The 20,759-nt window shown below is 36.3% G+C and overlaps 3 protein-coding genes and 1 pseudogene across 6 annotated transcripts; 1 reads left to right on the top strand and 3 right to left on the bottom strand.

Moving 5' to 3' along the window:
• Positions 1-2,880: 2,880 nt before the first annotated feature.
• Positions 2,881-5,180, top strand: LOC143636045 (F-box/kelch-repeat protein At3g06240-like; annotated as a pseudogene).
• Positions 5,181-7,484: 2,304 nt separating this feature from the next.
• Positions 7,485-9,866, bottom strand: LOC143636068 (zinc finger protein CONSTANS-LIKE 2-like). The gene is made up of 2 exons (XM_077103752.1): positions 8,930-9,866; positions 7,485-8,060 (listed from the first exon to the last, which is right to left on the bottom strand). The coding sequence occupies exons 1-2, from the start codon at positions 9,710-9,712 to the stop codon at positions 7,701-7,703; spliced, it is 1,143 nt and encodes a 380-aa protein (XP_076959867.1). The 5' UTR covers positions 9,713-9,866; the 3' UTR covers positions 7,485-7,700.
• Positions 9,867-12,772: 2,906 nt separating this feature from the next.
• On the bottom strand, positions 12,773-16,185 carry LOC143636066 (uncharacterized). Of its 4 annotated transcripts, none has more exons than XR_013154179.1 (3): positions 14,298-16,185; positions 12,963-13,264; positions 12,773-12,888 (listed from the first exon to the last, which is right to left on the bottom strand). XR_013154179.1 is itself a non-coding variant. In XM_077103749.1 (2 exons), the coding sequence occupies exon 1, from the start codon at positions 16,119-16,121 to the stop codon at positions 14,340-14,342; it is 1,782 nt and encodes a 593-aa protein (XP_076959864.1). In that variant the 5' UTR covers positions 16,122-16,185; the 3' UTR covers positions 12,773-13,264; positions 14,298-14,339. The 4 variants fall into 4 exon arrangements, 2 of the variants coding, with proteins under 2 accessions (XP_076959864.1, XP_076959865.1); XR_013154180.1 differs by having other exon boundaries at positions 12,852-12,870; positions 12,963-13,031; XM_077103749.1 differs by having other exon boundaries at positions 12,773-13,264.
• An 864-nt stretch (positions 16,186-17,049) lies between these two features.
• On the bottom strand, positions 17,050-20,076 carry LOC143636067 (S-adenosylmethionine decarboxylase proenzyme-like). Its single transcript, XM_077103751.1, has 4 exons — positions 19,870-20,076; positions 19,690-19,754; positions 18,723-18,867; positions 17,050-18,617 (listed from the first exon to the last, which is right to left on the bottom strand). Exon 4 carries the CDS (start codon positions 18,462-18,464, stop codon positions 17,397-17,399), a length of 1,068 nt encoding a protein of 355 aa, XP_076959866.1. The 5' UTR covers positions 18,465-18,617; positions 18,723-18,867; positions 19,690-19,754; positions 19,870-20,076; the 3' UTR covers positions 17,050-17,396.
• Positions 20,077-20,759: the final 683 nt, after the last annotated feature.

The raw sequence follows: 20,759 nt of genomic DNA, 5'->3' as shown, positions 1-20,759 counted from the left end.
TAATATTTAAATCCGTCAAAAGAAGTGATTGGTGATGACCAAACATCCGAAAATATTAAGTCTAAAGGTTTTTTTGAAGATAAACTAGATTAATAAAAAGCTAATTTGTGGCTCTTGTGTATATGCAAGAGTTACAATGATTTGTTGAATTGGAAATGCATGAAACAAAAGAAGATAAAAGTTGCAAAGTGTTATTGTTCGGATGACCCAACCGATGATGCCAAGGTGACTTTCGTAACGAGAAGGTGACGGGATTATATGTAGAGCATATTTCATATATCCCGTTGCTTGCCTTGCCTTTAAGGAGCGGGAGTTTGGAACTTCGATCCTTGAGGACAAAATCAAAATCAAAAAACTTAATTAGAAATTGGTTATCATGACATAAGCGAGAGATATAAATAATATTGCGGGAAATGGAAGGAACGCAAAGAACACTTTGTAAGATTATAGGTTTTGTTTGTGTTTGGATAACGAGTGAACCAATATGAGTGATAGGAAGAGACGAACCAACACCAATTATGAGTTCTTCGGTCCCGTCATACGGTGTATGTAGAGACAATGCTTGTAAATCATTAGTGACATGATGGGAGGCACCGCTATCGAGTAGCCATTTGGTTTGTTGTGGAGTGTTTTGGGCACCGACACCCATCATGTTAACTTGTGGGGATGCCTTTGAAACCTGCGCATTAAGAGTAAAGGGCGGAATAGCCGCATTAGGGAACATTTTTTTAAAAGAGTTGCAATTTGCAATAGTGTGGCCCTTGGTGTGACACCACTGACACTTCCCAAGAAAGGGTCGGGTTGCAGGTTGGTTCGTTGGGGTAGGTAAAAGTCCAGGTGAGTTGTTGTAGGGTGGGTTTGAATTTCGAGCAGCCCCTTTACCATGAGGTCGGCTATGAACTACAAAGGCAGAAGCTGGTTGGTGCATGGTGTTGTTGGTGGCGGTTTGGGATAGATTTAGTTCTTGATTGAGGAGTTTTTCATGTAGTTCATTGAAGGAAATGGGGTTGTCACGAGCATGAACATATTGAATAACAAGTTTGTAGGCTTCTTGATCTAACCCATTGAGAATGATATCCGTCAGGTCTTCCGGGTCGGTTTCTTTACCGAGAATTAATAGTTCATCGGCAATCGTTTTCACAGATTGCACATAGTCGGAGATTGATTGGGTAGGACCTTTTGAAGATTGTTTCAAACGGTATTGGAGTTGCTTGATGTGACCCCTTGACGGTGAAGCGTAGGTTGCGGCTAGGATTTTCCATGCCTCGAGTGAAGTTTTAGCGTTAGTGACGAAGGGGGCAATTTGTGGAGATAAGGTTCCGACAAGGGCTCCGAACAACAATTGATCTTGACGAAACCAATTAGCATAATCTTTGTGTGGGGTGGAAGTTCCATCAGTGGCGATGGTAGGTGATGGTGGAAGGCTGGTACCGTCGATGAACTTATGTAGGTCAAGACCGTTTAGAAAGGCTTGGATTTGTGTTTGAGATAATTTGTGGTGGTTAATTGGAGGGAGGGTGGGAAAGAAACAATGGTGAGATTGTTCATTGACTGTGAGGGTGTTTTGATTAGTGGTGGCTGACATTCTTTTGGGAGACAAGGTGGAGGCGGCAATTAGATAGGATCGTAATAGTGATTTAGGGTAGAGAAACCCTTGGCTTTGATACCATATAAGAATATTATTTGAAGTATAAGACACACATTATCATTTATTATTTACATGTATATATACAATACAAGGAGCATGCTAAATAATGAAAAAGCTAAACTAGTGGGATACAATTATATACAAAATATATTTTAAGGCAAAACATATGGAGAGAATAACTCTAATGATTTGATTTGGCTTGATTTTCTCTATCTTGAGTAATTGAGTTGTTACATTCCTTGATACCGTTGACTTTTTACCTCATCTCCCATTCGCTGCCAACCTTTGTACCCACCTTGATTGAAGGCTTATTGGACTTTAGAGTGTTATGTTGTATGTGTGTTTAGCATTGATGTCATACATTCATGCTACAAAGTTTTAACAGACAGAAAGCTCAGTTGGTTTGCATGATTGCATTATAAATTCAGTGAGGAGTGTTGTTAGTTAATTATGGTTATGATGGTATGTTGTTATCAAAAGCTTCTTCTGATGATCATGATATTATTGCTCATCTATCTAGTTATTTTATATATCCTAGTTAAGCTTTTTTTTTTCAAAGACAAAAACAAATACACGTGAGGTACATATTTTGATTTACAAATTATATTTACCAACTTTTGTTATACATATTTATTTTAATGTCGATTTATTGCATTTCTTCACTTTCATAACATACTAGTAAACGTCACCAACGTCAACCATTACCACAAATAACCTCCACCAACCAGCATACACACGTTCGCTACTCGTATTAAGGGGTGTTTGAGATTCTTTATTTTTATCTTCTTATAAATTTTAACTTATTTAAAAAAGTGTTTGGAATTACTTAATGTGTGAGTGGAAAAGTTCCATAACTCGACTTATGACTTATGACTTATGAATAAGTCATAAAGAGGTAAAATAAGGAATCTCAAACACCCCTTAAGTATTAACTCTCCCTAATACATTATGCAACCATCTTTAGAGCCTAGTTAACCACAGGGCCGGCTCCGAGAAGTAAAAAAAAATGGGCCAAAGGCAAAAAAAAATTTAGGCTTAAGAAAAAAGAGTATTATGTTGGGTTTAAGCAAATTAATTTTAATTGGGCTTACTTAAGGGATATTGTTTGTTTTTTCACAAAAGATTTTCATGTCCTCTTTTGTTTGCGTCGCGTTAGACGTTTAGTTTTGGATATTGTTTGTTTTTCGGAAGACATTACATTAATGTCTGTGCACCCTCTTTTTCACGCAGACATGGACCACCCACCTCTCACATATTCTAACCTCTCCTCATCTTTTTCATTAATCAGCTCTCTCAAACACCAGGTAACCTGCTTCTTCAACCCTCAGCTCCCGTCACCCCAAAACAATGCCTATGTGTATATAACTATGGATATGTTATCCATTCTAAATGAATTTCTTGTAGCAGTTTAGTGGTAAATATTTCTTACAATTACATGGAGAAGAAAAAAAAACATAATGTAGTAGCACTGTCTAATGCTAAAACATAACTTAGAGAAATTACACGGGGCGGAGCAGAAGTTCTATGGATACGTAAACTTATGCTAAAATTTAGTTTTCTCCCAACCAAAGCCATTAAGATCATGTGTAACAACAAAACCGCAATACATATTTCAGAAAATGCAATTCAACACGGTCGTACAAAACATGTAAAAGTTGACAAACACACAATGAAAAAAACTCCAAGCAGGGATTATAGAACCCTCATTCGTTTGATCAGAAGACCAACATACTAACGAAGACTATTCAATGAGTGTTTTGTCAAGTTGAGTATTGAAGACTCTACTACTCAATTTAAGGGATGATGTCAGAAAAATAAAATAAGTCAAAGGATCATTATCTACATCATTTCCTTTCTTGAGTGTACTACACCAAATTGACATCAACATAAATCCATTGGAGTGAATCAATTAAGGATTCAATCTCTTTTTTTTACATTCCCCCCTTTTACCTAGAAGCCTTTTCAATTTAACGAGTAATGTTATGTGAAAAAGACATAACAAAACAACTCAATAGTAGGGTGTGAGGTGATAACCTTTTATGTTGTCCACGTCTCATAGATTATTTATTATTATTATTATTATTATTATTTGGACGGCCAACAAACAAATAATTGTCTAGGTACTTCGTACGATGTGACCCAATGACAAAAGGCCACTGCTAGTTGGCCAACCCACCCGTACGAGGCCCTTAAGAACCTCAAAGTTAATTCCAGTTCTGAGAAAAACACATTCACTCGAAGCCCCACTAGTGATAAAACACGGACGTCCTCAAAATCAAACCGGAGTTCACAAAAATCCCAATTTTCCTCATAGTTTTATTCTAACTTACTATCATTACACAATTACACCTATATTTTCTATTTTATTAGCATTTTACCTCAAACATAGAAGCAGCTAGGTTTGGGCCGGAGGATGTTAATAAATTAATAATATATTTTTGGGCTGGTGCTTTAAAAAAAACAGAACATATACCTTTTTTTTCGTTTGATTCATAACCTAGTACGTTACACGTTGCCGTTAACATTCTTTGTTAAAGATACTGGTATGATTGGACGTGAAAGATCTAATCCGATACAAGAGTGTTTGTAAGTCATGGCAATCTTTTATATCCACTCCTCGTTTTGTTAAAGCTCACTTGAACCGTTCTTACAACAATGATCGTAACAATAGTGAACTCGGACATAGAAGGATCGCTCTGTATTCAATTGACTATTCAGATTTAATTAAATCTTTAGATGACAATCTTTGCAGAAATGAAACTCATATTGTTGGTTCCTGTAATGGCCTAGTATGTGTTTCTCCTCAAGATGTTGAACTTGTAGTAACTAATCCATCCACTAGAGAGCAAAAGAAACTGCCTACACCCCCTTACACGCCTCGTCTGCCCATGCACATGATCAGATATGTTGTGTGTTGGGGTTTTGGTTATGATTCGTGTACTGATGATTACAAGGTTATAGCAGGCTTCCGGGGATCTTACTCAGAAAAACATACGCTATTCTATGCGTTATCGCTTAAATCAAATACTTGGAAAGCCATTGGACAAGTCAACTATAGGTGTATTGATGTTGTTGATGTCGTCTTATGTGGTGGGGCGCTCCACTGGTTTATGCGTGATAATTTCAAGAAAGTAATTATTTCCTTAGATTTATCTACCCAGGAGTTTAAAGAAATTCCCCAACCTGCGGATAGAGAATATGTAAATGACGTCGATGACGAAGATTGCGTACTTGGTGTTATAGAAGAATGCCTATGCATATTTTGGGATTGTCCCACCCATTTATCTAGTAAATGTAAAACATGGGTGATGAAAAACAAGTGGAAACTATATAATGTTGATCATCATTGTGAGACCAAGTATGATGCTATACACTACCTATGCTCGTCACAAAAGACACACTTTCTTGGTAATTGTAAGCACGTGCCTAGCGTGGGGGTCTATGTATGTGCTAGTGTATTTGTCAAGAGCCTCGTATCTCCCCATCCCCATTTTTATACTAACTACGAGGGACAAAAGATTAAGGTTTGATCTAAATGCCTTTTTCTTATATACATGTGTGTGTTTCTGCCTGCGTGCATGTTCATGCTAAATCACCCGATTTCTGTTTATTTATACATTCAAATATTCAATGCAGGGGCAGGAAGGTAATGCAAGTGTTAGAAGTGATGTGCTGCTAAGGGCAACAAAAGAAAAAGAAAGAGGAATATGAGGAGGAAGTGATCTTGTTCGCTCGCATTAAAGGCCTCTCATATGGATATAATAGGGACTTGTTGGAATCTTAACTTATTTAATCTTGTACACTACTAGCTGTTTGCTGGAGGTTATTTATATATCTTAATATATAGATGGGCATATGTTTTATTTTTATTCATAAATAACATTCACGCTATTGTTATGAATAAATAGCATTTGAATAAATGATTTCTGAATGATACTACTTGTAGGCTTGTAGCCCTTGCATGTTAGTACCTGATTGTCTTTTGTATATTGATTGCTTGTTGACACTTGTGTATTGTTGCCCTTGTATGTTTTTGTTGGCTACTGTTTAATGAATGCTCAATGTACGTGTGATACTCACCTGTTGTTCATCGTTGTATGTTGTTACTCTTAGTTTGCGCTTCTTCTGCTTTGTGGGGCCTATCTTTGTGTCTCTTCCTTTCTTATCGTGCGTTTTGGTCCTACTATGTTTGCTGGAGTCGAGAGTCTTACTGAAGCAGCCTCTCTGTCTCCTATGTATTATTTGAGCCTTTCTCAACAACTCAATCATGAGAAATCAGTTCTAATTTTTAAGATCAACAAAGTTAGGAATCTTTTTTGTGCTCTGTCTTCATTTCCTAAGCACTAGTGTATGTCGCAACAACTAATAGTTTTTTTTGAAGATCAAACAGTTTGGTTTTGTGGGGAATGTGCAGCCGCAAGTGTATTTCACATTGTTTTATATCCGCTCCTCGTTTTGTTAAATCTCACTTGAACCATTCTTACAAGAGTGATCGTGACAACCCAAAACTTGGACATAGAAGGATGGATACGCCTTCAATATCATCTCTACAATATTGGAGTTACCGCAAATTTTTTCATATTGTTGGTTCTTGTAATGGTCTAGTATGTACTTCTCCTACATATGCTGAATTTCTAGCAGTCAATCCTTCAACGAGAGAGGTGAAGAAACTTCAACCAGATGGAGAATATGAATCTCTTAAGGCCGGAACATGGATATAGTGAGGAACACAAATGTGATGAATTCAAACTCGGGATTTTAGAAGAATGTCTATGCATATATACATCTTCTTCCTCGTTGTCTAGTAAGACATGGGTAATGAAAAATGACAAGTGAGAATTGTATAATAATCAAACTGAGAGCAGGTATGATATTGCACACCACTTGATCATGGTGGATTCGCAAAACAGTGCCTACAAGCATGATGTTTGTGCTAGTATATTTGTCAAGGGCATTGCATCCCGCGTCCCCAATTTAATAATTATGAGAGACATATCAAGGTTCGATCTGAATGTCTAATTATGTTTGTATGTATATTGATACCAAAATGTCCTAATTTCTGTTTATTATACACGTTTAATGCAACGGGGGCGGGAAGGTAACGAGAGCTGTGCCAAGGCCAACATAAGAAAGAGGAAGAGGAATAAGAGCTCACGTGCGTTATAAGCATAAAATGCTGGAGTTGCAGCAATATATTACCCCTGCTTCTGAAAGCATCAGGCTTGCTGCTATGTACCCTGATAATTTTTGCAGCCATCCCAACACGCACAAGACTTTAACACACTGTTGTAAATATCTACAATCATTTCTCCCCTTAGCAAGCATGCTCTAAAAATGTAAATATAACTTTTCAAAAAGTTAGCATATACATAGAAGTTAGATTACACAATTTACTAGTACCAAAACCTAGCGACTAAATAGGATCATCAGTTTAACAAATTATATGACAAAATAAAGACTTCAAAAACCTTAACATAGATGCATAAACAAACCTGAAATATAGTGCAAAATTAGATGACAATAGGATACATCAAAAGCTTATATCAGTTTCGAGGATGAATATTGTTTATTCGAAATCAAAAGAACGTTACATAGAAATTAGTGGGCTTGAACTAAAACTTATGGATTTACTGTAGCTCCCTATAATGTATCCCTTATTATGAAGAACCCGATGTAGCTTACAAATATATTTTTCTTTAAATTATAAAGAAAACGGGTAGATAAAGATGCTGATGTGAATGCTCTATGTGGCCAGTAGTGCTTCAACATATATACATTCTCTCATTTCTTAAACATCACAAGCTTAAGACAATGTATAAAAAAATTGAAGACAAAGTTACAAGGTTTATTATAACATCCCCACAACATGAACCTTAAAAAACAAAAAAACAATTAAGGTACAGAAAATATAATATGTATTTTATAGTTACGTTTACAATTAATTAAAAAGAACCCATACGCTGATTAGTTCTTGCTTCGTAAAATCATCGATGTTCATGATGGACCCTTTAGCTAAACCAAGATAGATATGCCTATTGTTCCACTCTCGTCTTTAAAACGAGGGGACAATTCCATATCCACCTTCTAGCATATGGTTTGTAGGGAATAACTGATCTACATCAACATCAGCATTTGTTCTCTTAGCGAAACGGCCTTTGATCCTAGGCCTTGTTTCCGCATAAGCTTTTCTTGATGCATAGCGGATTGTTTTTTCAAATTTTCTTGTTTTCTTTTTCTCTCTGTACCTCAACACCCGGGCTTCTCGGTCCATTGGAGTGAGTTGTGTTGCCACTTGAACTGGAGGGTTCGAGAATAGATCTATCGTCCCTTTCGAGGGTCTAGGATGTGACAACGAGGCCTCGGTTCTTGTTGAATCTGGTACTACTCCAACTTCCAATGATGACATGGAAACCTAGACAATCAAAAGTATTTTAACTATTAATTATATGTTCTAACATATCAAAGAGAGATATGATAGGCAGATACTCAGAGAAACCGTGCGGTCCACATATTTAATTTGTCGATATCAAGATGCATTCTAGAAAAATGTAAATGACATCAAAATGGCCTATTGGAATTAGCATTAGACCATTTATGTTCCATAAATAAATGATAATAGTCAAATATAGGTACCGTCTAAAAGTAGTAGAAGGAAAATATAACAATCCTATGATTTCAGCTTTAAAGGGAAAGAAAAAATTTAAAGATTTTTCATTGTTTTATTATCATAATTTCACATCTTCATATGAATTTAATGTACTATATATACTTTATTTACTACATATATAGTACATGAAAACAAAAGAGAGAGATACACAAATCTAAGTTGCATCTCAATTAACATATGAAAAACATATATATTTGATTAAAGTAGTTATCGAATCTTATTTGTGTATCATTTGTTATGCAAGATACCAAAGGGCATTCGGTCTAGCGATGATATTAGATAAAACTTTGTTTCTTGAAACAGTAAGGGTTCAAATGATTTTTTTTTTTAAATGTGTAATTCAGGAATAAAATTAGAAAGTTTATTAGGGTCTTTTTATAAAAAAAAAACAAAAAAAGAAAATTGTTATGGGAGATGAAAAGAATGATATGAAATTTCTAAAGGTGGATAATATATATGATTCAACTAACTTTATTTTAAATTTCAAAAGATTCATACTTGAAAATGATTATTGATTCATGTATACTTTAAAAAAAAAAAAAAAAAAAAAACCTAGTTGATTGAACATGCATGTTTAGGTTTATTGAAACAAATTATATAAAAGAAAAACTTACACTTTGAGTAGGTGGAGGATATCCATAACCACCACCATTAGAGTTCTCATACTCCATCCCTAGCTGAAACTTATGATTCTGGAACTCATGCTGATGATGAAACTGCTGCTGCTGCTGCTGATGATGATGATTAATATTCTTCTGAACCGGCACCACACTATCCGCATCACCACCCGCATAAATCTTCTGCACCTTATTATAACACTGCTGTTCATCACCACCAAATTCCATAAACTCCAAATACTCATCATCACCTCCTTCACCATTAAACAAAAACCCACTCTCTTTCCCATTTTGACTTTGACTATTCTTGACTGCCGGTCCATCAAACAACAGCCACGAAGCAGCTTCACTCTCATCCTCATCATCCATTGCACCTTCTCCTTCATTAGACAAAAACCCACTCTGGGACTCCACTCCCAGCCCCATCACGGACCTCGGGTACAGTGCCCCGGGTATTGGCATAACCGGGACACGATGGTGGCGACGCGCCAGTGGGTTTGCGGAGTGTATATCCGCGTCACACGCTGTACAGAGCGAGGCTGCGTCCGCCTTGCAGATAAAGGCGGCCGGAGCCTGCTCGCACGCTTCGCAAACCCACACACGCTCGTGCTGGGAGGACTGGAGCTTGTTGGCCGCGTGGATACGCGCGTCGCAAGCTGTACAAAGGTACGCGGCGTCAGGGCGGCAGTAAATGGTGCAAGGGGCGGAGCGGCAGGTGTCGCAGACACGAGCCCAGGTGGTACTGGTTTTTAAGCATAAGGTACCAGAGTGATCCAACATTGTGTGAGATGGGTTTGATGTGTGGTTCGTATGGTGTGTTGAGTTTTAGTTTTGTGGTCACGATAAAGGAGAAAGATTACAAGTGGGAGGCTGAGGAGAATCCAGGAGGTGCCACGTGGATTCAAATTAGTGGGTGAGAATGGTTGGGCGGATTAGTCATACTTTGTGTGGGACCCACCATGGGACCATTTATATATACATACTTGACATGTACAGCGGATCTATCATCTATCCATCCACACTCTCACGTTTGAGCCAAATTGGTAAACCTTAATGTGGTTGGTTTCTAAATTAGTTTTAAGATTCTAATAAACAAGTTATGTTCTTGCTGAACATTTCAAAGTAGAATATTAAAAGTATAAATTCCAACTAGTTTAGTTCTACCTTTACAACTCGTTAACCGGTTTATAACTTGATAATAGCTCGTTATTGATTTAACTTGTATAATTAAATAGGTTATACGATTTTAATTTTAAATATGTTGAGTTAATGTTGAGATCGGTCGTTATCGAACCAATGTTACCACCTAAGTTTCTATTTGAATAGCATTGTATAGAATCAAGTTATGAAATATTGATCGGTGTAAGTAACAAGAGTCAAAAGGCTTCTCGAATCATACATGTGAAATAGTAAATGATTGGCATCCTACTACACAAACCATTGTGGTATGCGTTGTGTGTATTTTAAAATAAAAATACACTTCAAATAGGGATGTGCATGAAACTGAAATAGCATAGCCGAAACAAAAATAACGATATGGTTTTATATTTTCATAAAAACAATGGTTTGGTTACATAAATTCGAATCGAACTGAATTTATAAATTTTCATTCTTTTAATGTAGTCTATAAGAATTTAATAAATAGCATAACTTAAATATGTTAACTCAAATATATAAAATGAAAAAAACCAATCCAAACCAAGCAAATTTCTACTTTCAAACATGTGTATCACATTTTTACTTAGGACGGTTACCTAATAGAGACATTTAAGAAACCTTTAAATATTTAAAGCCTACTTTCATAAGCAACTATGTCAGAACTATTTCGTACCTACCCTTTTTAGTATAGTGTTTTGGGAAAACATTTTATGACTTAAAAGAACTTGGTTTAGATCTTTGAATGTGATCCCAATAAGGTTTTATTGCAGTAGGTCTTTAGACAACGAGCATTCTCTAGAACATGAGATAGTGGGCTTGAATTACCCAGTATTGTCTGCGATCGCGAGTGTATGAGGTCGTCTTTACCATTAGATTACCCCGGATAGCTAGACTTTACACGTTGATAGCTAAAAAAATGAACTGCAAGGACGTGGACTAACACGCCCTTCTTTCCCTCATGTCAGCTGTCGGGCCACGGAGATCTCACAAACGAGTCATTGGAGACGATATAATTTGGATTAAGACGATAGCAAAGTGGAAAGCTTTACAAGTGCGAGTGGGGCTGGGCACAAAACCGACCCGGTTGCTATTGAGAAATTGTGAAGCATGGGTCCACTGGGCACGTGATTAGGATCATGGTCAGCCCAATCTCTTCCGTCCTGTAGCTTAGCTGGCGGGTCCTTTGGCACTTATCACCCTTCACACCTGGCAGTCGAGTATGGTTGCCATTTGTCATGTGGGTTCCACTCTTACTTGGCTTCTTATGGTGCTCAACGAATGGATCTAGTCCGACCACATCGTCTTAAATCTTAATAAACAACACGTTCCAATCTTTCTTTCTTACTTTCTCTTCTCTTTTCAACCCCCTCTACTTCTGTTTATTTGTCTTTCTAACTTCCAAGATGTTATAAAAGATAAAATGATCCTTGAGTTCTTATAAGAAATGATATAACAATTACTAGAAGAGTTTAAGGAGAATGCACTTTTACAACTTAATAGAGTCTTTGGTTTTCAGAAGCCTGTGTGACTAGTAAAATGAACCTTAAATTTTTAAATGCTTATTAAATAAAATTCATTGGTATGAAAATAGTTGTAAAACAATGTGAGAGTAACTGGATAACAGTTCTTATTTAGTTTTATATACTAACAAACTCTAAAACAACGTTAGAGAAACTGGCAAAACGCTCCGCAAGGGACGGGAAGGTCCCATGTTCAAAACGGGTAGGCACCCACCCAACACACGCTACGACTTGGCCGTGGATAATTATTTGTGTGCTTTGCTTTTTGTGATTGGACCTTGGATTAACACCGTATATCGAGTTTTCTCACAGCAATTAAGTAAACATACCCCCCCCCCCCTCAAAAAAAAAAAAAAAACACCACACACACCTTTTTAAATTTTCATTGTACCTCCCTTTAGAACACCAAATCATGTAGGTCTTTTTTTTCCTTTTAATATGTAAAAGAGAAGATTAATTAGAGAATCTACAATACATCCGACCTCAAAAGATCATAAACGCGTCACATTAGATGTAATCCATCCTCTAAACACATTCATTTCTGTCTAGTGTTACGTCCAATTTCAAACATGTTATTTTTTTTAAACAATTCAACTCGAACTCGAATTTTTGAATCCAACTCTGAAGTTTCAAAGTTCAAATCAAATTACACCATTCTATCCGGTTGAGTCTGGATTTCCATGTGCCTACAAACAAACACCCTCTCGGATGGGTCCTCTAGCGGGGCGTCTGGATTTTATGTTTGTCACATAAAGCATCGGCTCCGGTCCGAAGAGAGATGGTGGGATAAGTTTAACACACTCCTTACGGTACCAATCTCATCCATAGTTATGTTTTTTAAAGTATATATACTGAAAGTAGAGGGCTTCATTTTGCAACTAACAAAAATTCTTATCTTCGGGTTGAATTAACAAACGCCTTTATACGAGGGCCATTAGAATTTGGGACCTATTTTTTCACAACTGAAAATGATATGTTTTTATACCTCATGTCAAAATAGGATAAAAAAGAACCAACCAACTTACCCACTATAGTCTCACTCATATGATTATATCTCATGTCAAAATAAGATAACTAAGCAAAAAAGAAAAAAAAAAAACTAGGAATTTGGAAAGAGAAAAGAAAATAAAAACAGGCTCGGGTTGAAATAGACCATTGGTGGTTGATCAACTTGATCCATGGGTTTCACTTGTTCATCCCGGTTGCATTCTTCACTGCCTCGGATGCTCCTTGTGCCTTTTCCTTAATCTGCTGGCCAGCCTGCAAATAAATTCATTTCTTAATACACAAAACTATATTAAATTAATTATAATAACTACTACAATAACTATAAGACGATTCTACAAACGAACCTGTTGCATCGATTCTTGAGCGGACTGTGCGACACTGGTAGCTTGTTCCATCAGCTCGGCTCGCTTTTGCTGACACCAAAAGATACTCGATATCAGTGACGGAAATAATTGCGGTAATACAAAATAAATTAGAAAGGGTATTATTTTATTAGAAGGGACAAATAAACTACATCCTACAATGCATACATATATAATAATAAAGAATAAAAATAAAAGTAACCTGAGCTTCGGCCTTAGCCCGGGCAGTTTCTTGTTCTGCATTCAGTTCGTTGTTCATATTGTACTTAGGAGATTAACGTTTGCTGTTTATAAAATGCCAGTTAGGTTATGTTTATCTTAAACTATAAATAGGATTGGTTATGTACAGCTAATAACAAAAAACCAACTAGTGACATGTGTGATTTCTATTCATAGAAAACAGTGGCAAATATTCATCATATGTTTGTTGCTACAATTGGAAACTTTTTTGAAGACTGAATCCAGATTAAACAAGACCACAAGTTAGTTAGATCAGAGAGAGGAAACAGGAACATGTTGGAATGGGTGATTTCTATTTTTGAAATTTATTGTACGGATGATCTTTAATTGGATAGACGTTTAGAAAGGTTCTCTAAGGTTTATCATAAGCCACACATATGAAGGTATAATGGTCGTTTATTGTTTTTCTTTCTTGTTTTGGTTGGTTCATGTAATAACAGTTATAAACAATAATTAATCTTGATCAGGGGGCTAAACGGGTCGTGTTCACAAATGTCAGGTCCAACCCGACACGAACCACAAAATTTGATGCAAACCCGAACACAACACGGGTAATCCTAAGTTGACACCAGCACGGCCTGTTTAACACAAATTTTCACACTTTTTTTCACTCTCGCAAATTAGCACTTCAAATTTACAAATGAACAGCAAAAATACAAAAAATATATATAAAAAACATTTACAAATTAAGATTTTAATCATTGAATCTTATGTCAATATCTATTTTAAGTTTTAAATATTGACATAAAATATCCAACCTATTTAATTTAAGATAAAACACATTAAAAAAAAAGAAATCATAACTGGGTTAAACAAGTCAAAAACACGAACTGTGGCTTGACATAGACACGACCTGTTTAGTTAAATGGGTTCACGGGTTCGATCCGAAACTGACCCAAACTCGTTTATACTAAACCCAGGCCCGCAAATTTCATGTTAGGTTCTTGTCGTGTTAAACATTCACACAGCTAAATTTGGCATGCGTCACCTACTAATCAAAGCCTAAATGCTCAAATTATCCTCCCAATTATTAAAACTTTTTTATGAAAATTACAGAAGCAAATCATCAATACTTACCGTTGTTAAGTATAATCTCCATAGTTTTGCAAGATTTGTTTCCTAAGCATGATCTTCAGCCCGGTAAATTTGTTTCAAGGTACTTCTTGAAATCAACGCTCTTTCAACAGCAAGATTCCAAAAGGTTCCCAAAATACCCTTGTCACAAGCATAACTAGCAGTAAAACTTTTATGGATTTTGTGAGTGATCATCAACCTCTTCTTATACATCTCATCAAATATCTTCAAACCAGTACTCGTGTCACCTGCTTTCAGGTAAGCATAAGCCAAACTAGTGAACACCACACTATCTCCCGATATCCCTTTACACACCATAATATCATATAACCTTTGAGCATAATCAACCCGCTCTCTCTTGCATAATCTCCTTATTAATGCCCTATAAACCGAAATATCAACAATTATACCCTTCTGATAAAACTCATCAGGCAACTTAACCAACATTTCCTCATTGTTTAGATTACAGTAAAGATCCACGAGCCACGAGTAAGTGCAATAATTTGGAGAAAATCCATCATTAATCATAGAAAAAACAAACTCTTTAGCATTTTCAAGATCCCGACCCTTGCAAAACCCGTGAATCAATGCCTTGTACGTAAAAGAATCAGGTTTCAACCCTGCACTCAACATTGTACCCCTAACTCTTAAAGCAGATTTCATATCTCCAATTTTGCAATAAGCATTAATAAGCGTGTTACATGTAATATTATCAGGTACCACTTTTCTCCCACTCATTTCATTCAACAATTTGTTAGCATCCTTTATCCTACCCTCTTCACATAACTTCCTTAACATTGTGTTATAAGTAACCGTTCCCGGAAACAACCCTTTAGCTTCCATTTCCTCACGTAACAACATTGCTTCATTATAACTATTCACTCTACAATAACCGTCTATCAAAGTAGTATATGTAACATGATTTGGAGTAACGCCTTTCATTTCCTTAAACATTCTAAACGCTTCCCTCATTCGACCTTGTTTAGAGTACCCGTGAATCAACGAATTATACGTTATAATGTCAGGATGGATACCTGCTTTATTCATTCTATCTTGAACACACAAAGCCTCATAATGCATACCTTTCTTGCAGTACAACGATATCAACGTATTGTAAGTAAAAAGATCAGGCGAAACACATTTAAACTCCATTTCACTCAACAACTCTTCGGCTTTTTCCACATCCAACGACTTGCAACAAGCGTGAATCAACACATTATAAATATGCAAATTCGGAACCACCCCAATCTTTACCATTTTCTTATAAAGCTTCCACATTGTATCCGTCAACCGTTCTTTAACCAACGAATTCAACAAAACAGTGCAAGCAGGCAAATGCGGTGTCAAACCACAAACCCGCATATGCTCAAACACTTGAATCGCATCATGGGTCATCTTCGAATTCGCATAGAATATCACCAACCAGCTCAAAACATGAGAATTCACATCCGGGTCGTCTCGGGTATTCGCCAGCGCGTTTAAAACCGTGGGCGAAGATAAAAAATCTCTCAGAGCAATTTTGTCGAGCAGTTGGTGTGCACTTTTGAAATGTCTTTGTTTTGTTAGAATTTGAATCATGGTCCAAGATGATTGTAATGAGTGCTTGTAATTCGGGTTTAACTCGACCCATTTGAAGAAACTCCATGAGATAATTGAACAGGATCCGATTTGTGAGAGGTTTTGAAGTGTTTGAGTGATGGTGGTTGAAGTGATGAGTGAACCGATTTTGGGGTTCAATAGAGTGTTCCATGAACAACCTTTGAGTACAATTGCAAGCACTGGTTTTAGTAACTGGGTTTCGATTGTAACACTTGTTAAATAAGCCATGAATGGTGATGGTCTTTCGTTTTAGTTTGCTTCAGGTTTAACTGAATGTAGAGGTGGGCATAAAACCTGGTTTCGGCTATACCTAACACGCGGGTATAAACCAGGTTTTTCCGTTTCTAAGGAACCGAATTGGACCAGTCGACACTGGTTCCACTTTTACCCGGACCCGACTGGCCACAACCCGATAAGAACCCACGAAACCGGTCAAAAACCCAACTTTACCCTGAGCCATTTCTTATCCGACCCGATCTTTGAGATTAAAAAAAACATGATTTGCCCACAACTAATAGAATGCTTGTTTGCTTATTATTTTGGGTCAAAACTTTTAGCCCAAAATGCAATAAGAATGGTTAATAAATGCTTTTAGGTGAAAGTTTCAGTCCCAAATCCATTATTATGGGACTGAACATTTCAAGCCTAAATGCAACCGACTCATAACCAAACCTTTATGTAAGACCAAAACATCAAAACTGAACAGTTTTTAAAAATCATAAAAAATCAGAATTTTGATTCTGATTTGATATGCTAGTGATAATTATTCTTAAATTTTAGTATATGATTCAATCTAAAAATTTTATTGGTACCAAGTAATTATTATTGTAAATTAGAGTTTATATTTGATATAATAATTACTAATTAACTTTTTTAAGCAATTTTGGTATTTGTTGTAAATATTTTCACGTATTAAAAGAAACCGGATTGTGTTATTAATAATTAAAAACTTATAACAAAGTATTATTATTATTATCTTTTTATGTGGACTTGTATTTTCAACGAAATATATAAAGTTTATAATAAATGAGTCTCAGTAAACTACATTTTAGAAAAGTTAAAAAAATGTCCAACCGTCTTAGCCGGTTGAGCAACCGACTAGTTCATATAGATATAGTTCAAGAGAACTCAAGGGCCGATTATGTAACCAGTTCCTATCAACTTCTTAGAAGAGTAAGTATTGACTAGCATTTTTAAATCCGGTAAAAAATCAATTCAACAATAGCAAAAGCAAAAGAATCAACAGAATGGCAAACAAATAACCATGAAACTTAATTATATAACAAGTCATCATACAGGCTTTCTTGAAACAATAACCAAAAAGAGTAAATAAAAAAACCAAACAGAATTACATAGATAGTAGATGCACCAAAATCAGTTGCAGCATAATACTCCTCAGTTCATCAAAACCCACAGCCAGATACACAACACACTTAGCCACACAACCACACTAGACATACAATCAATCATATTACCATTTTGCCAACAACTCTTAACTTCAACTTACTCTTCCTCATTCTCAGTTTCACTCCAACACCTATGCAGCGTCGACCGTGGAGACCCGCAGCTACTTCCTCCCCTCACAAACCCATAGTACACCATTGACCCCCCACACTCACCCAATGCTTCATACTTTGTTTCTTCAACACAGTACCCCTTCACATTCATATCGCTATCTTCCAGACCGAGTTTCTTCACTTGGTTCTCGCTCCCATGCAACGACATAGAAAACTCGCTAGGCTGAAAACAAGCCAACACTCTTTCAACTAAACGAGTCAAATCCAAAGACTTGAAATCATAACCAACCGCTTCAAAGCTAGCATAACTAAAACCATCTTCTGGAGTCACATGAATGGTGGAGATCGCGTCCCCTTCTATAGCATTCATAGAGTACCCACACGGGTCGAAGTCAAAATCACAAATTTCGGATTCTGGAAGAATCTTCCTTATCCCTGAATCTTCGGTCATCACAGCCGCAGAGCTCGACTCAGATTCGAAAAACACAGATGCACTCCTCTTGCCTAAACCTGTCATACACATCTCCAGAGTGTAAACCGAAGCGGTGTCTGTAACACGATCTGCTGACTCGGCTGAAGCAGAGTAGACATGCCATTTCTGATCCTTGTCAGCACCACCCATCACATATGCATTGCTACCCATACCAAGCTTTCCAAAATGACTATCGAGAACCATTACTTCCTCGGTGAAGCTACGGTGAGGAAACACTTGAGCACCAGGGAATATAAAGCTTCCACGCGTATACCTTACAGACTTTACATTAAGACCGAGCTCACCAGATAATTTAAGTATAGGTGGGATTGAGAGAAGTAGCTTAGTAGTGCCACATGTTTTCATGATGATTTTATACGAGTACACAAACAGACTTGATTCAGAAAGAACATACGAGTCCAGTAAATCATTTGATAATGAAGAAACAATAGTGCATTCAGCAGGTGCCAGGAACTCATCAATTTGGTTCCTGGTCAAAGACCGCAGGCCTCGGCCTCCATGGTCAACGAATGAAATCTCAAGGCGTTTTTCATAGCCTTCAAATCCAATGACGGACGCCATCTCGCCTTTGGAAAGTTTTGTTACGAAGAGAGGAAAGGAAGAACCGAGAGAAAGGAAAGAAAAGAAAGACTAGCAATACAATAAATTAACCGAACACTTTTATCTAGTGTTATGCAGCACGGATATTAAATATTAGGACGGCTTGCGGGTGCACTGCAAGATGAAAAAAATTGGAAAATTCAAAGTTAGAATAGATCATTTAATTTCTGAACATTCAAATGAATGTATAGTATTATTATTATAGAAAGGAAAACTGACGTTAGAATAAGCAGCAGATTTGAACTTCCTGAGCCCACCGTTGGGTCGAACGTCTTCAATACCGTAACCTAAGGGAGCTTCGTAACATAAGGAATTACTACTAGACTTTTTTCCAGCTTTTGATTCCATTGATCATTCAAATGTCCTGCCAATGCAGTAATATTAGATAGAAATCAAATGCAATGTTGTTGACACCCTAAAAACTTATGTAAACTAAGAAACCAACAAGAATCTGACTAGAAAAAAAAGCATATATTTCTAACAGCCATCATTTCCATATCGTTATATGTACAAATACTTATGAACTAGTGTGATTTGGTATCAAAAATATTATTACTAAACTTCAAAACTAGACATCTATATGCAAGTTAACATGTTCGAAAAGATTCTCCCTGACTACCAAAGTTTACCGATTCAGTTTTCGCAAGGTTTGATAGTTTTTTTTGGGAGATAATGACCAAATTGTCCGTTTGACTAATCAGCATCAAGAGAATGTCCATTTGACCAATCTTTTCTCAAAATGTCCATACTAAAAGTCTATATCAGGTTGACCCACTGACTTTTAATCATTAAGCCGACGGAATTATTTGGCTTCCGACGAGATTATTTTGGACATGTAGCAGAAATATCTGGTTGGCTAAAATTCCCATCTAAGTTAATGATAAAAAAATCAATGGGTCAGTGGAATATTTTGGGAAGAGGTGGGTCAAATCGGCATTCTCTTGATGTCGATTAGTCAAATGGTCATTTTGGTCGTCATACCTTTTCTTTCCTCAAATCTATTAGCTTATATTAAAACATTTAAAATTACAAAGATTTACATATGTAAAAAATTGAAACACAAACAATGGATATCATGAGAATGCAATATAAAGATAGTACCAAACAATGATCCACATTAATTAATCATTTATCACATAAACCAACTGGAAATATGAAAATCATCATCGGCACCAAAGAGACTTACGGTTGAAGAACTAATGAAAAACAATGAAAGATCTACAACACGAACGTCTCAAATGGATCAAAAGCCTGAAACAACATACAACCATTGTTATAAAAAATATATATCGTTACAAATACAAAAATAATAAACAAGAGAAATTATTTAATGTAAAGAAACATATATATATATATATATATATACCGATTGATTAATTTAAATTACTGATGGAGAAGAAATATATATATGTTTGGATCGAATCAGAAACCTATGATTCGGAACTAATTGACCGAGGAAATCAGAAAGACGAGGAGGTAGATTTATATACGGCTATGGTTTCATAGCTTGTGGGTGATATTGAAAGTAGGGACCCAAAAAGGATGTTGTCGTGACACGTGTTGTTTCGGTATTGGAAATGGAGTTTTGAGGTGACGGATGCGCATGATTGTTGGAACTTTTCTTGTTCATAACATCTACACTTGTATCAACATTACGGGTGTAAATGACATTGCATCGGGTTCGTAGGTCGGAAGATTTTGGTCCACAAACCAAAACACTATCCGTATATCTATGGTGTTACGAACAAACCAAAATTATTTCATGTTATGGGCAAGAGTGAAGCTTTGTTGGTGTCCGTGGTGTCCCTGGTCACCCCCATTTTTTCACTTAGTGGTGTAAACTATTGCGTTTTTGTTCAAAAAAAATTTATAGGTATTGAGTCTGGTCACCTCTAAACAGGACTTTTGGTCACCCCTAGAATTTATCCCAAGCTTCGCCACTTGCTATATATCATGACCTGGTAAAAAAAATCATTTAGTTTAGCTCAGATTAAGCTTTTTTTATGTGGTGTCTTCTAATTTTTTTTTCTTTTATTTCTCTTTCTCATTAACAAACTTGATACACATATTTTACTCGATACTAAAGGATCAAAACAAAAGGGATTGGCGATTAGATAATTAGAACTGATTAATAAATTAAATAAATTAGTTAGAAACAAAAGTTCGGTACGAAAAAATAATTTTACTTTTGAAATATAATCGTCTAGCAAAATTAAGTATGAAAATACCAAACTATAAATTTACCCCTTTTAAATT

Source organism: Bidens hawaiensis, unplaced genomic scaffold (assembly GCF_021521415.1).
Source record: "Bidens hawaiensis isolate Kalapana, Puna unplaced genomic scaffold, B.hawaiensis_p1.1 tig00007761_1, whole genome shotgun sequence".
Taxonomy (NCBI): domain Eukaryota; kingdom Viridiplantae; phylum Streptophyta; class Magnoliopsida; order Asterales; family Asteraceae; genus Bidens; species Bidens hawaiensis.
The sequence above is the reverse complement of the archived record's forward strand: the minus strand, read 5'-3'. Positions and strand labels throughout refer to the sequence as shown.

Coding starts and splice junctions, on each gene's coding strand:
- LOC143636068 (XM_077103752.1), bottom strand. CDS start 9,712: ATGTTGGATCACTCTGGTACCTTATGCTTAAAAACCAGTACCACCTGG. Junction 8,061..8,929: donor ATCCTCCACCTACTCAAAGT/GTAAGTTTTTCT, acceptor TTGATTGTCTAG/GTTTCCATGTCATCATTGGA.
- LOC143636066 (XM_077103749.1), bottom strand. CDS start 16,121: ATGGCTTATTTAACAAGTGTTACAATCGAAACCCAGTTACTAAAACCA.
- LOC143636067 (XM_077103751.1), bottom strand. CDS start 18,464: ATGGCGTCCGTCATTGGATTTGAAGGCTATGAAAAACGCCTTGAGATT.